This window comes from Hydra vulgaris, chromosome 15 (assembly GCF_038396675.1).
Source record: "Hydra vulgaris chromosome 15, alternate assembly HydraT2T_AEP".
Lineage (NCBI taxonomy): Eukaryota > Metazoa > Cnidaria > Hydrozoa > Anthoathecata > Hydridae > Hydra > Hydra vulgaris.
The window spans coordinates 53563620-53579569 of NC_088934.1; the positions used below are offsets into that span (position 1 = coordinate 53563620).

Sequence of the window (15950 nt, forward strand, 5' to 3'; positions counted from 1 at the left end):
CTTTTAAAATTATTATTTTTCAATATTACTTCCAGTTCGAGTGATTTACAATCGTTTAAGAATGAATTTAAATACTATGATAAAAACTTTGAAAATACAAAAAATTGACTATACAGAGACAAAAAGTTTATTAAATATTTTAAGTATGTTTTTGAAGCATCGGAAAATCTCCGTATATTTTAAACTGAATATTTTAAAAATTACCTAGCGGAAATATTTTTTATTTTATTTTTTAATTAGCTCTAATTTACGGCAAGCTGCGTGCGCACTATTTACATTGTTTACATTTACTTAGCTTTACTTTGCTCCTTTTACATTGTTTACAGTTACTTTGGTTTACATTGTTCCCTTTTTTACTTTGCTTTTTCTGTGGTTTGAAATTTCTTAAGTTAAATAACAATTATATATTATTTATTAGTTTAACATTAAATAATTTTTTTAACATTTCAAAATTTTATAACGGTTTTTAAAAAGTTTTTCTGAGACGAGGTACTCGGATTGGCGGGGATGTTTATAAGGAAAAAAACACCTCGCTCAAGCAGAACATTTTTAAGGTCACGTGATGTTTGTTTACAAATAATCATTTGCTTCAACTTTTAAATTAAAAATTAAAAAAGAAAATTTCGATTTACAAAAAATTATTTGATAACTTTTTACTTTTAAAAGTTTTTTAAACATATATAGTAGTTTTTTTGGTGCACTTTTACTACATATTTTACTATATATATTTAATAAATTTATATAGTAAAGGTGCACAAAAATAAACTTTCGCCTTAAAAGACAAATGTTAAAGTTTTTTAAACATATATAGTAGAACGAATTAAATTTAAAAATTACATAAATGCTATTTCAGTTTTGTAACAAAGCTTTCCGTCTACCCGGGATGGTTTTCACCTTGTGTTCATATAAAGAATTTTCACCCCGAGCACTTATGCCAGTTCGCACTTGTGCCAAACTAAAAGGGTTTAAAATAACATTTTATTAGCTAGTTTGTTTATTTGCCTTAACAACGCCATTGCAACAAAAAGTTAAAACCTTTTTTTACCCATATTAGATGGCCCAAATGACAAATCTTGTGAAGCTTCTTTTTCCAATATAATATTCTTTTTCCAATATAAATATACGGTATTTTTGGTCATGCTTTTAAGTCACATTTTCTTATATAATAATTGTCATATTAAACTGTTTATATCAGTTGTGGTATAAAATCATTATTTATGAATCTTTCAACTCTTGATTTAAATCAAACAAGTTGTACTTGTGTATAATTTGATTTCTTCTGGAAAAAGCAACAAGCAAAATTTTTCACGAAAAAGAAAGAAGCCTCCTGTAAACAAATATTCAAGAATAAATCTTTCAAACATTTCAACAGAAAAAGTTACACCTAGCATAAGTAAAAAGAGGCTATTAATAGATCAAACTAATCTCAATACCAATAGTGAAGTAATAAGACAGGAAGATAATTACTTTTTATTTATTAATTTCTATACTTAAAAGTTTATTTCAACTTTTGTTAGTATGTCTTGAATGTGGCCATAAAAAAATTCGCCTTGGCGGGGTGAATAATTTTACATACGAACGCAATGCTAAAATTATATGAGTTTTAAATTATATGAGAGACAAGGTCTCCATAGTTTTTCTATCCCGGTTAGGTGGGATGATTTTTATCCATGCGAACACCCCCTTAGATAGTTTGAATTTTTAACCCCGCAAATAAAAATTGATTTAAAATAATATTTTCTCGCCAAAGTACTTGACACTTGGCACATTAAAATAGAACTATTTGAAAATCGTTTAAGTTTGTTTTAAAATATATAAAAATCATTTTACTGTTGTACATGGCCTACTTAAATTACACGGCCTAATTTGTTGCATTTTCCGTAAAAAATTAAGAAATTAAATTTTATACAAAAATTGTATACAATTTGTCTATGATTTTTTTAACATTCCACAGTTTTTTAATTTGTAATTTTTATCACTGCAAAACCATTTAGTTAAAGAAACATGGTAGCGTTTATAAGACAATGAAAAATTAAGTATTTTTTAACAGGCATTGACTCAAAAGCAGTTGGTATGTCTGATATTTCTTGGCATACTGTAATTAAATGGCCTAATTTGTTGCATTTTAATTGCTGCATGCTTGAAGCATGCGACATGATTGTTTACTACGCAAAACATTGATTGCAGTGTGAATGTTACTAAGAAAATCCATCTTTAATTTCTAATAAGAGAGTTGTGGATTTTAGCAACATGTAAGGATATTTTAGTAACATGTTGATATAGCTGAAAGCCTATTTCAGTATTCTGTGTTATTGGAATAAACTGAAGTTAGCGAAAAATACAGTAATTAAAAAAACTGTCTAACTATTACTTCATTTTTTCAATAAAATAAGAATAAAACTCAGCGCAAACAGGATCTTAACAGTAAAGGGAACTTTAGCTTATATACATAAGCCGTAAAAAAACTGATCTCTTAATTTTTATGGCAAATGCAACAAATCAGGCCGTGTAATTCAAGTCAGCCATGTGTTGCATAATTAATGTTTTTAAAAAAACTTCGGCTAAACAAATGATCATCTTTATTTGTACCAATCAAACTTTACCTATAGTAATGAACATTCGTTTACAAGTTAATTTTGTCAAATAAAATTAAAGACTTATGCTATCATTTTTAACTGCTATTGTCTTTATTGGGTGACCTTTTAAAAGATATTAGTTTCGATGATATCACCAACACCTTTTAAAAGTGATTTTAGCCCTGATAATCAATAACACAATAGAGAGTGATTATAAATTGAGATAATGAAGGTAAAACTCTTCTAAAAATATAGAATTGAGTTTGTTTTTTTTATCTTTGAATCATAAAAAATTTTCTTTGAGTTAATTGGCAAACCGCTTGTTTTGAAAGAGACAATTTATACAAATTAGATAATATACATTCCCAGACACTGTGCGTATAAGAAACAATATTAACAAGCATACTTGCACTTGTCCAATTGTAAATCTTAATTGATTTTAATGCTTACAACAAAAATTGGAAAGACGAGCAATTGCTGTTGCAGATAAAGTTAAGTTGATTGCGAACTAGTTGTTTTTTAATATATCCCCCTATAGATAGAAAGATGTAAAAATGATCAAAAGATCTACTTAAATTTGCAGCTAGTTTTTATCAAGCACATTATAAAGACGACTAGCAAATTTCAATATTAGCACCTCGCCGCATGATTACCTTGTTATTGACTCTTACAACTTATTTAGCAAGATCGAAAAATGATAAGATGATACAGGTAACAACGCCATATTTAATAATTTAACATATTTATCTCAAATTTATCACAAAATAACCTTATGTGAACTCATCTAATAATAAAAATAAAAAAGGTAAAAAAAAATCACATCTTTACACAAAAAATTCTTCATTTTAACCAATAAAATTTATGACAACAAGATGCAGAACAACATTAGCGAAAATAAAGTCAGCAAAGGCACGTTCCGCGGAAATTCCTTTGAATTCAGATTTGTTTCGTGGGTTAGTCTGGACTCGCAAACACACTAAATCAAAATACAAATTTAAATATATGTAATAACTACATATGTTATTACATTTTACATTACATAAAATCTATTTTAATTTAACAGCTAGCCATAAAACAATATTACACTGATATTACTTACACAATATTACTTGAGGAATTTTAATTTTTTTAAAAGTTTATCTTTAATTGTGTAATTTTGCTTTTAGTTAGCGGTTTAAATAAAAAAGAAATGTAAAGCTTTAATGTAAATTTATAAATAAAGTGTCTAGATAAAAACTTATAACAATAATAAAAACTGATAAAAACTTAAAATAAAATTTACATAGTTAAAAGTTAAAATAAAATTTAAAAAATATCTAAATAAAAACTTTTAATGATTTGAATCAAAAATTTGGAACCAAAATTTAATCAAACTATTGCACTATTACTCTATGTAAATTTATAAAATACCAAAATCAAAAAATCGCTTTTGATTAAAAATCAGTTCAAAAGTTATCCCCTGTGAACATATTTAATGTCAAAAATAGTTAGCTAACTTAAAAAGAAATTAAGGAGATCAAAATATCGATTACATTCATTTACAAACTATTTATAAAAGATTCTGTCACCTTTAAGACAACATACCAGGGTGCTAGCCTAACCTGGTGTTAACCTAATGGCAAAAAATATACTTCCGAATTGCCAAAATTTAATGACTTTTTTTTTTTGAAGTAAAAGGCCAATATCAATAAAAATCCCAATATTCCCTGCTACAATAACAATATTCTTACACCCTGTATGTATCAGCCCTCAGAATTAGGAAAAAAAAGGTTGACAATTTGTCAACCTTAAGGTGGTAGGCCTATGAAAAATTAATATTTTTGATCAAAAATTGAAAAAATAGGTAATATATTGTATTTATGTAAAAATTTATACTCTATCTGCTGATATATGACTTGTTCAGGTTTGATCAAACTAAAAGGGTTTAAAATAACATTTTATTAGCTAGTTTGTTTATTTTCCTTAACAACGCCATAGCAACAAAAAGTTAAAACCTTTTTTTACCCATATTAGATGGCCCAAATGACAAATCTTGTGAAGCTTCTTTTTCCAATATAATATAGATCTACAGTATGTTTAGTCATGCTTTTAAGTCACATTTTTTTATATAATAATTGTCATATTAAACTGTTTATATCAGTTATGGTATAAAATCATTATTTATGAATCTTTCAACTCTTGATTTAAATCAAACAAGTTGTACTTGTGTATAATTTAATTTCTTCTGAAAAAAGCAACAAGCAAAATTTATCACAAAAAAGAAAGAAGCCTCCTGTAAATAAATATTCACGAATAAATCTTTCAAACATTTCACCAGAAAAAGTTACACCTAGCATAAGTAAAAAGAGGCTATTTATAGATCAAACTAATCTCAATACCAATAGTGAAGTAATAAGACAGGAAGATAATTACTTTTTATTTATTAATTTCTATACTTAAAAGTTTATTTCAACTTTTGTTAGTATGTCCTAAATGTGGCCATAAAAAAATAACTCTCAGTGATAACAGAAAGAAGAGAAAAGGATTTGCCCATAATTTAGAAATTTTATGGGAGTCATGCGAATGGTATAAATCTGTTTATACATCAAAAGAATGTATTAAACAAAACCATGGTCAAGGTCCTAAAATCTACAAAGCAAATGCAAGAGCAATAATTGATTTTCCTGAAATCAGTAAAGGTATTACTGCAATGGAAACATTTTCTCAATGCATGAATATGTTTTCTTTATCTAAAACACTATTCTCTAAATTTAACAACAATGAAATTTAAACAGCATATGAGAAGGCTGCTTTTAATACTATTAAAAGCAAAAAAAGAAGACAAAACATTAAATATTCCAACAAAACAAAGAGTAACAATTGATGGCTCTTGGCAAAAGCGGGGTTTTACACTAAATGGTGTTGTAACCGCTGTTGTCAATAACAAAATTATAGATACTAAAGCTTTTTCTAAGCATTGTAAAGGTTGTTTAATGTGGAAAAAACATAGAGGATCACCAGCATACATCAGATGGAAAGCAGATCACATATGTCACATTAACCATACAAAGTCATATGGTGCAATGGAAGCAGCTGGTGCATTGGAAATCTTTTCTCGATCAGTTAAAAATACAATTTGATTTATCATGAATACCTAGAGGATGGTGATACTTCCTCTTTTAAAGAAGTTGAAGAATCTAGTCCATATAAAAATTATAATATTCAACCATTAAAATTGGAATGAATTGGGCAGGTGCAGAAGCAACTTGGTACACTCTCGCAAAAAATTGTACAGAAGTATAAAGGAACAAAGAAATCCCTACATGGAAAAGGATATTTGACTAATAGTGCAATTAACTCAATGCAGAATTATTATGGTATTGCAATTAGAAATAACACTAACAACATTTATGCAATGAAAAAAGCAGTAGGAGCAGTTTTGTGGCACAGCACAAATTTCAGTGATAATAGCATTTGTCATTCTATGTGTCCTAAGGATGAATATTCCTGGTGCAAGTGGTAACTAGACAAGCTTAAAGGTACAAATACTCACACTAACAAAATCAACTTACCTATCTTTATTCATAATATAATAAAAACTATTTTTAAAGATTTATCTGATGACAATTTGCTAAGAAAATGTTTACACAGTCAAACCTAAAATTCAAATAAAGCATTTCATTCAATTTTATGGACTCGTTATCCTAAAAACATTTTCGTAAGTAGAAGAACATTTGAACTTTCTATAAACTCTGCAATAGTTCATTATAATGGAGATGGGGTAAAATCTGTTTTAAGTTACTTCGGATTGTTAGGATCAGTGGCTATTCCAAAACTGGTTTTAAAGGACCAAAAGCGAATTGTAAATCAACTTCAATATGCAAAAAGCAAAGAAAAAAACCTAGATCTTCTCATAAAGGATACTTAGATACTGAAAAAACAGATTCATAGAGCTCTGGTAGCTTTTAGGGAGTGTTTATAGACATAAATTTTGATTTTTAATTTGATTTTTCTCATTTTGAGATTTTTAGTTTTTTTTTTAATTTTAAAACATCTCCAGTTTAAATTAAGCAATTAAAACCAATTAAAAGCAATTAAAGCTGAAAATTTCAATATATGTTCTTCATTTATTTAGAATTCATTTGTCATAAGATTTTTAAAAAATTTTTTTGGGGGCACTACAATGTGGTTTTATCTGCCAGAAATTTTTCATAAAAATATATATTCAAGTTTAAAAGTCAATATAATCTGAACTAGGGAGGCAAATTTAAAAATCCTATGACAAATGAACTTTATACATATGTAGAACTACCATATCAAATTTGGAGTTTTGATTTATTATCATTTTGAAATTGAGAAAATGTGTTTTGAAGTTTGTGTTTTTTTCACACATTTTAATAAAATTTTGAGGCAAGCGAGGCATTTTATATATTTTTTTGATTTTATGTTTAGTTTCATAATTATTGCTAACAATTGCTTAGTTTTATTGTAAATATAACTTTGATGTTTGAAAAAAGTTTTTCATAGGCCTACCACCTTAATCTGAAAAAGGTTGGCAAAAAAATTTTGACACAAAGGTTTCACCATAAAACATAGAAGTAGTTGGCAATTTTTCACCTAAAATAACAATGTATGTATACACACACACACACACACACACACACACACACACACACACACACACACACACACAAACACAAACACACACACATATATATATATATTCTGGGTTTTTGAATGAAAAATTTCGAGTTTCTCATGCAAGCAAAGTAAACATCTTTTTGATAAAATAGATAAAAAGTAGATAAAGATATGTATACATAAAAATATATATACATAAACATATATATATATATATATATATATATATATATATATATATATATATATATATATATATATATATTTATATATATATATATATATAAATATATACATATATATATATATATATATATATATATATATATATATATATATATATATATATATATATACATATATATATATTTATATATATATATATGTATATATATATATATATAAGCACATTTACTTCAGCAGATTTAAATTGGCACTGTTGCAATATATTTTGTAAACAAATTTTAAAATGTAGATGCATGTAAATGCACTTAAATCCAACTCTAAAATCATTTCATACATCATCATTCATAAAATCATTTCATAATCAGGTGTGATCAAATTATTTTTAAAATTTAGAATTCAATATAGACAGCTTTTAAGACAAAGAAAAAGAAGTAAAATTTAAACTTTAGTGTATCTATAATTATATTATAACATGCGTTTATACTAAAGCAACTTTTTTTTTTCATTATTCTTTGTTTTCAAGTTCAAGAAGATCTAACTTATTCAATTGAATAGTAAATAACAAACACTGTTGATTTAACATAGTAAATTGATATAGATACTTACCACCGAGAACAAAAGTTCCAACACAAGCTATAAAACCAGATAAAAAAGAATTAAATGGAAATGTTCCAACAAGACAGCAATAAACGAACTGAACAATTCCAGTCAGCATAACATAAACTAAAAATGAATCTATGATCTTAAGTTTCTGAGGTGTTTTTTCATTGTATGCATCGTACAACTTTCTTAAAACCCTAAAAAGATCTGTAGCAGCACTCATGTTATTTATCGATGTCAAACTATATGCTAGTGTAAAGTTGACAATCGGTAACGCTTCTACTGCCACGTCTATTTCAGAACGTTACTGCGCTTGGTTTGTCAAGAATACTATAAATTCCGTAATTAATCGCGGATACAGCAACCGTTTTTTTATTTTTTTATTACAAGAAACGTTTATAAGGAACTTTTTATTACGTTAAGTTAATTTTATATAAGAAACTTATCTTAATAAGAATTTGAGGAATATTTCCTAACTATTCATCTATATATCGCATTAACTATATATATACAACTATATATATATATAACTATATATATACAAGAACTCATCTGTTCTTGAAAAATGATGAAAAAAATGGTTTCAATTGGGTATGCTGCACAAGAAGGTAAAAAACATAGAGTAGAATGAGATTTGACTCGTAACCGATGGGAAGGTAAAAAAAACTTTCATACCTGCCTGGATCCACAGATTACGTAGCAGGCACATTTATCAGCGGAGAAACGAAAGACATCAGCCCAAGGACTGTCACAAAGAATTTTTTTTTTTTTTAATTTTGTTATTTAGGTGCCCCAACAAGACCTCTTGAAGAAGTCTTGTCATAGAGCACCGCGTTCACACCTCCTTCCTATCGTGACGCAAAAATATATCCAGAGTTCGTTTGGAACCTGAATCCGTCAGGGTTAGGGTTATCACAAAATCTGGTTAACAAAAATACTAAAGCCTTTGCGTAGGAGGTCTTCTACAACACAGTAGCTTGACAATAACTGCCAAGAGATAAGTATTTTTGTCGATACACAATTTTTAACCAAACAAGCGCTAAAGAAGTGAAACCTACAAAGCAGGACATAGAGCAGGTAGCAGTTGATTATATATTACCAGTAGCAGGATGATCGTGTTAATCATAAACCTGAACTGACCTGGAAAATTCTAGAAACTTTAATCTTAATTTCAAACGAAGGAGCATTGATTTCGGGAAAAAAATTTTTAGACTTTAGGTAAAACTAAAACTATTGCTAAAAGCACTTAAAAATTAAATTAAAATTGTTTTAAAACTATTTGCAAACCTAAGAAATATTCTAAACAACATCAGTAAATTAATACGTAAATCTCTACCATGTAAAAGTTAGAAAAATGTTGTATACACGACAGCATAAAGGAACTTAGTTTAGGCTTTTCTTAAATTGATTATATTACAAAAAAAAAAAATTTTAATTTTATAACGTTTGTAGAAGTATTTGTTGACGAACACTAATCTTGGCTTTATCAAATTAAACGCTTTCAGTGAAAAGTTATTATAAAAGTAGCAGTGAAAAAAAGACACCTAGAAATAGGTCACGTTCCCTGTGCAACATAGATTTTTAAAATTCTATCTATTTCTAATGATAACTTTATTTAGCAAATTTTATTAAATTTTATTGGACATTTTAGCTATACCTTGTTTATCTCTGCTTTTCTGACGCTTATAACTAGTTGCTATGGCAATCAGGAGAAAAAAGTATTCCCAGAAGGCACTTCTGACAACAATTATTCTATTGACGATAATTTTATAAATTAGTTGCATGGTTTAGATGAACCAGAAAACGAAGTAATTAACAAGAAGATTGAAGATTTCAGTTTGCTTTACAAAACCTTAGAGCCATTTTTGACACAATTATTTTTATTTTTCTTAATTTTTTGCAACTTTTATCACTAAACAATTTTTTGCTGACATCAACAAAGTACTGTGTGGTAATGAAAGAATTAATAATGTTAATGACGGTAGGAAAAATAATTAATCAAAAACAAGAGTGGTTTTGTTTGACATTTGTGTTGTTACTTTACGTTCTAATAACTATTGTTCAAATTGTTTAAAATGTTTATCATCATTGTATCTTCTTTAGAAATGCAGTTGTTTTCATATTTTAAACATATGTAAACAGCCTTAAAATATTCGTGATAACAATTTAGTAGATTCAGCAGATCTCGAAGAGAATGGGCATAAATTAGACTTCTTGTTAATACTGATGGAATTCCCGTTAAATCGTCAAAACGGGCCTTGTGCCCTCTGGTAGTGTCTTCATATATTTTCATATTGGTTGCAAATAAGTATCTTTTCTTTTTTTTTTTTTTTTTTGTCTCTCGTCTGGTTTTAAATAACCAAATGTGCAATTATTTTCGTTTCCTTTTGTTGATACTTTTACAAATCTATCCACTACTTGTATACTCTTAATAAATAATGTTTGTATTTTTTTCAGGTATCTATTTTTTCTCCTGATATAATTTCAAGAGCTATGATTTTTTGTAGCTGGCAGTTTAATGGTTATAATGGTTGTCATCAGTGTTCTTCTCAAGGAAAAAAAGAGCTCAAAAAGGCAGGGGGTTTTGTATGACTTTATCCATTTTCCAATGTTAATGTGAATTGTAGAAACCATATAGATTTGTTTGGGTTTTATTGTAGTTGAAGGTTTTAGATAATACACTTTTGGTAAGAGTACCTAATTTTAATTGTGTAAATTTATCAGTAGTTGATAATATGTTTTGAGCTTGGTGTTATGAAAGCTAAGTTTATTTCTGATTTTTCTGGTTATGTTTTTCATATTTAAAGGCACTGTAAATTTGTAAATAGTCTTTTAACCTAATGATTTCATTAAATTTTTTTCCTGTTAAATCACGTTTTAGCTGTTCTATTAAATTCCCTATATTGATTATCTTTCTTTTTTTTTTTTAATTTAGCTTTGAAGACTCAAGTCAAGCGGACAAGTATGCGTCGAATGCTTTTTAAAGAATGGATTGGCAATAATCCTAATTATTTTTTGTTTGTTTTGAAATTCGTTGGTAGTGGACCAATGACCTCCACATTTAAAAATTTTCAGTTACTAATCTAAAAATATACTATAATATCCTTATAAATTAAATTTAAAAAGTATGACATGTATTAAAATAGTAAAATTGTGTAATATAGCTATATATTTTTTCTTGGAAAAGTACCCGAAAATGTAAGTTATAAATTCTATTTTAATAAAACTAAATATCCAAACTAAATAGGCTATTCTGAAACACAAATAAAGTGTTTCGGTTCTTGACTGAATAGTTACCTAACTTAATATCAGTGAATTTATCTCTCTTGAGATTTCTTGAGATTATTTTATTGTAAGTAAAATTTACTAAAAAAGTGTTTCTGAGCTTACCTTGACTTTGTACTTATAAAACGAAATATTTAAAATAAATGTTATATTACAAATTTTTATCTTTCTCTGCCTAATTTGTATTTATCGTATTTATTGTTTATAATTGTTTTAATTGAATTATTTAAAATATTTATAAACGATTTGTGAAAAAAATTACAACTTCCAAAAAAAAATAGGCTGAAGCAAATTTACTAAACTTCTATTTTTATATGTAAACATGAAAGTTTGCTGGAAAAGATCAATAGAAGTTCACTAGAAAAGTTTAGAGATATTAAGTTGGGGAAGAAGGGGGGAATTAACACAATCTCCTCTTGCCACCGCGATGGCATCCCGACACATCGCTCAGTGATTCAAAACAACAAAAAAATGGCAATAAATCTCTCACAATTTTTTTATAAATAAAGTGCCCTTTTTTAAATAATTTTAAATTACACTATTTTTTTATTTCAAAAGTAAAAGTAGTTTTTTCATAAAACTTTTATTTTGTATTTTATTGTTAAAAGAAGTGAAAAAATTTGATATTATTTTCAAAGAAATATAAAAATGTGAGATTTTTATTTAACCAAAATAGAGTATTTTTAATTTAATTAAAAGTGTATATTTATTTTGAAGAAGTCGGATTTATTTAAATTTAAAGACTTTTCAAAAAAAAAGTAGCAAGTAATTATATTTTTTTGGTTTATAAATCAGCTAAAAAAATTTTCCACCAAGTTCCAAAAAAGTTTTTTTTTTCCAGTTTTCTACAATCAACATTTCTACTTTTAAAATATAAAGTCTCCCGCGTTATTGGAAGATATTAAAGAAATACAAATGTTAATGAACACTTAAAAAATTTTTCCGCAATTTTTAAAACTATTTTGTTATATCAAAACAAATGAAAATTACAGGAAACATAAATTTAAATTTTTTACTGATATTACTCGCTCTAATATAGTTTTTAAATCATAAATATTAAATATAGTTTTAAAAAACGTGCTTTTGTCATTATATACTATTTAGAAGTTTGTTAAAATATTTATTGTTAATTTTGAAGAACGATTTATTATTCTATAAATACAACACGTTTTAAAAAGCTTAACCCAACAACTTTAGTATTTCCAGTGATATAAAGTTAATTTAGTAATATAGTGTTTTTACAGGATGTAACAATGTGATAATTGTTAAAGCCATAACAAAATAAAATTTTAAACAGTGTAAAGTAAAAAAATATATAAAGTAATTTAAAATGTTTCTGATATATTAGTTTTATTACATTGATGGTTCTTAAAAACAATAACAATGAAAAGATTAGATCTTATCACAAATATACGTGAATTAGGAGTGGATAAATTAAGATTATGGAAGGATTTACTTAATGAAATAAAAAGTACTGAAGAAATTCGCAAAGAAAGTTTAAATAAAGTAAAGGTTGCTTTAGTTATATTAATTTTAAAGTTGAAGAATAAACTAAAACAATGTGGCCAAAATTATGGTACATTTATACAAAAAGAAAATCTTTGGCTTCAAAGAAATCTTATGAATAATAAAAATAGCCATTTTGGTTTTGGAAGGCCCCATAAACAATGAAGTGTTCTTGAAGAGCAAAGCAAAAGGGAAAAGATAAAAGAACTAGCCAATAAATACCATGAAGCTCTATTTTTGGCTTGTGCAAAAAATGCAAATGGTCCTGAAAAAAAAAAAAGGCCTCTATTTTAAAAAACAATATGTCTAATGTTTTAGAGATCGAAAAGGTTGGTGAAACCTTGGATAAAACTTTTCCCGCTAATATGAATATAGAGAATGCTCTTGCATTAAAAATGAACTCTGATCTCAGCAATTAAAAATATCAAATGATCAGAAACTCAGCTCACAATGTACATATTTATCCAATCTTGCACAATATTTTCGTGGAAAAATGGAAATGCTATCCTGAAAATATACATTTTCCTGAAATTTTTGCAAAAAGTACTCTTCAAAGCATGTTAGATCACACTGTGAGTAGAATAACTGAAATGATTAATATGCCAAATTGTAGTCAAGGTAACGATATATTTGGAGTTTTATATGGAAAGATTTATTTTGATGGAGCATCATGCCAAAGTATTTATAAACAGTAATACTAGACAAGCAACACAAGTATTGAACTTAAGAGTTAAGAAAATCTTTTCAGTACAGCTTTTTTACCTTTATTGCTCAAAGTAGAAGATGGCGAAATTTGGAAAAAAATAAATTTTTCAAGTTGTCAGTTTTGTAGACCTCTTCATCTACAATATATAAAAAGAGAGTCCAATTTTATTCAAAGAAAAAGAATCAAATCTAAAAAATCAAATAAATACTTTAGGAGGTTTTGCAGAGTTTTTAATATTGTAGGAAGAATGGTGACCTTTAATATCAGCTATAGGATTGATCTTACAAAGTTTGATAATAAAGTAGTTAACGCACTTACAAAGACAAAATCCACTCAATCCTGCATTGAGTGCAATGTTAAACTTAACGAAATGAACAATATTGATTTATTAAATGCAAAAACTGAGAATGAGTCAGTCTTGGGGCTCGGAATTTCAACTTTGCATTGCTGGATTAAATGCTTGGAGTTTATTCTTCATTTGAGTTATGAAATGGAAATTAAAAAGTATAAGCCAAAAACAATTGAGGAAAAATTAAGAAAAAAAGAGATTCAGGTACTCTTCAGAGGTTAAGCCTATAAGTTGACATGCCTAAAACTGGTTTTAGTAATACCAGTATTACTAAAACCAGTTTATTTAAAAATAGTGAAGTTTTTTTTATTTTACTAAAGTTGATTGTGATATAATTAAAAGATTGCATAATATTCTCATAACCATATCTTGTGGATATCCTATTAGTATTAATGAATAAGATATACTGCACTGAAACAGCTAAATGCATAGTGAGTTTGTATGACTGGTATGTTATGCCTCCTGCTGTACATAAACTGCTACTGTATAGTTTTTCTATTTCACATAAATTGCATTTGCCAATCGGGGTATATTCGGAAGATGCGCTGGAGAGTTAAAATCAACAGATAAGAAATTCTGGACTTACGCACACAGCAAAATATCAAGGTTAAACACAATGATTAATCAGATGCACTACCTTCTAGTAAGATCAGATCCAAAAGTATCAAGCACATCTTTTAGAAAACATAAGAGCTATTGAGGAAAACTGTTATCAGATGAAGTTATTAATTAATTTGTAATGTAAATAATAAAATAAATGTAGTAAGATACAGTTTTTTTCTCTATGAATCAACATCCTTTATAAACTATTTTTATAAAAATATCAAGTAGAGTAATGTATCTAGATAATGTATTTATCTTTAAGATTCTAAAACTTTAAGAAAAATGCTGTACGCGTTGAGCCAACTTTAGCGCGCGCATAAGCACATAAGTGCGCATTATGCGCGTCGAAGCCGTGCGTAAAAAAAATTTTGTCAACAAATTTGAAATTTTTGACCAAAAATTATTATTTTAAAATATAATATTATTTATATAAGATATATGTCAAATTTTATTTGATTTTTATTGTCCTGAGTCACTGTGCATTGGGGCAAAAAAGTTTGTCTACTTATTACTCATTGATTTAAGCTTGTCTATGTAAATAAATTTATCAAAAATGATGTCTTTTGACATTTACATCACTTTTTATATTACACTCACTTAACGAAGAGCACCAGCAAAAAAATAATCCATAGCACCACATTTGATATTTGTTATGTTGTCTAAGGTTGCCCTTCATTTCTTAACTTTTTACTTTAATTATTTTGCTAGAAGTTTATCCTCAATTCTGGAATTTTTCCAAGGTTTTAAAGGCAATTATCCAAAATTTTATTTTTTAGTTATTTAAATATTTTTAATATACAACAGTTAATATAGATCATCAAATGCAAAGATTAGGCTTAGGGAAAGACCAGTTATACCTAATTTAAATTTAATAGATCGTAGAACATTTTTACAAAGACTTTTATTACAATCAATGTAACTTATAACAAAAGATATCTGGTCAGCGTCGCACACTATAGAAGAGTAAGCAGTAATTGTAAATTTGTTAAATAGAACAATATATATATATATATATATATATATATATATATATATATATATATATATATATATATATATATATATATATATATATATATATATATATATATATATATATATATATATATATACAGGAATATAAAAGCAAATAGGTAAACTGACCAATTTCTGGCCATTTTGCCTTTATTATTTATAAAATAATTTCACATCGCCTAATATTAACAAACAAACTTTGATTTAAATAGGTTACAAATTAAAATAATTTTTGATATTAAGCAGCCGTGGCTCGGCGATAGCGCATTTGCCTCAGAAACAAAGGATCTCTAGTTCAAACCCAACCTCTCCGTAAACACAATGTTTGATACTTTCAAAGTTTTTATGATTACATTCCAATTCTTCAACGTTGGTATATGCTCGAAAGTAATATTGGAAAATAATATTGTTAAAATTGTATATATTTTTTTAAATTTATATAGGTGCCCCAAGATGTCCTTGATGTCTTATCAGAAACAAAGGATCTCTAGTTCAAACCCAACCT

General features: G+C 26.9%; 1 protein-coding gene across 1 annotated transcript; it reads right to left on the bottom strand.

Moving 5' to 3' along the window:
* Positions 1 to 3399: 3399 nt before the first annotated feature.
* LOC101238201 (dolichyl-diphosphooligosaccharide--protein glycosyltransferase subunit dad1) lies at positions 3400 to 8305 on the bottom strand. Its single transcript, XM_065819789.1, has 2 exons — positions 7989 to 8305; positions 3400 to 3552 (listed from the first exon to the last, which is right to left on the bottom strand). Exons 1-2 carry the CDS (start codon positions 8203 to 8205, stop codon positions 3422 to 3424), a joined length of 348 nt encoding a protein of 115 aa, XP_065675861.1. The 5' UTR covers positions 8206 to 8305; the 3' UTR covers positions 3400 to 3421.
* Positions 8306 to 15950: the final 7645 nt, after the last annotated feature.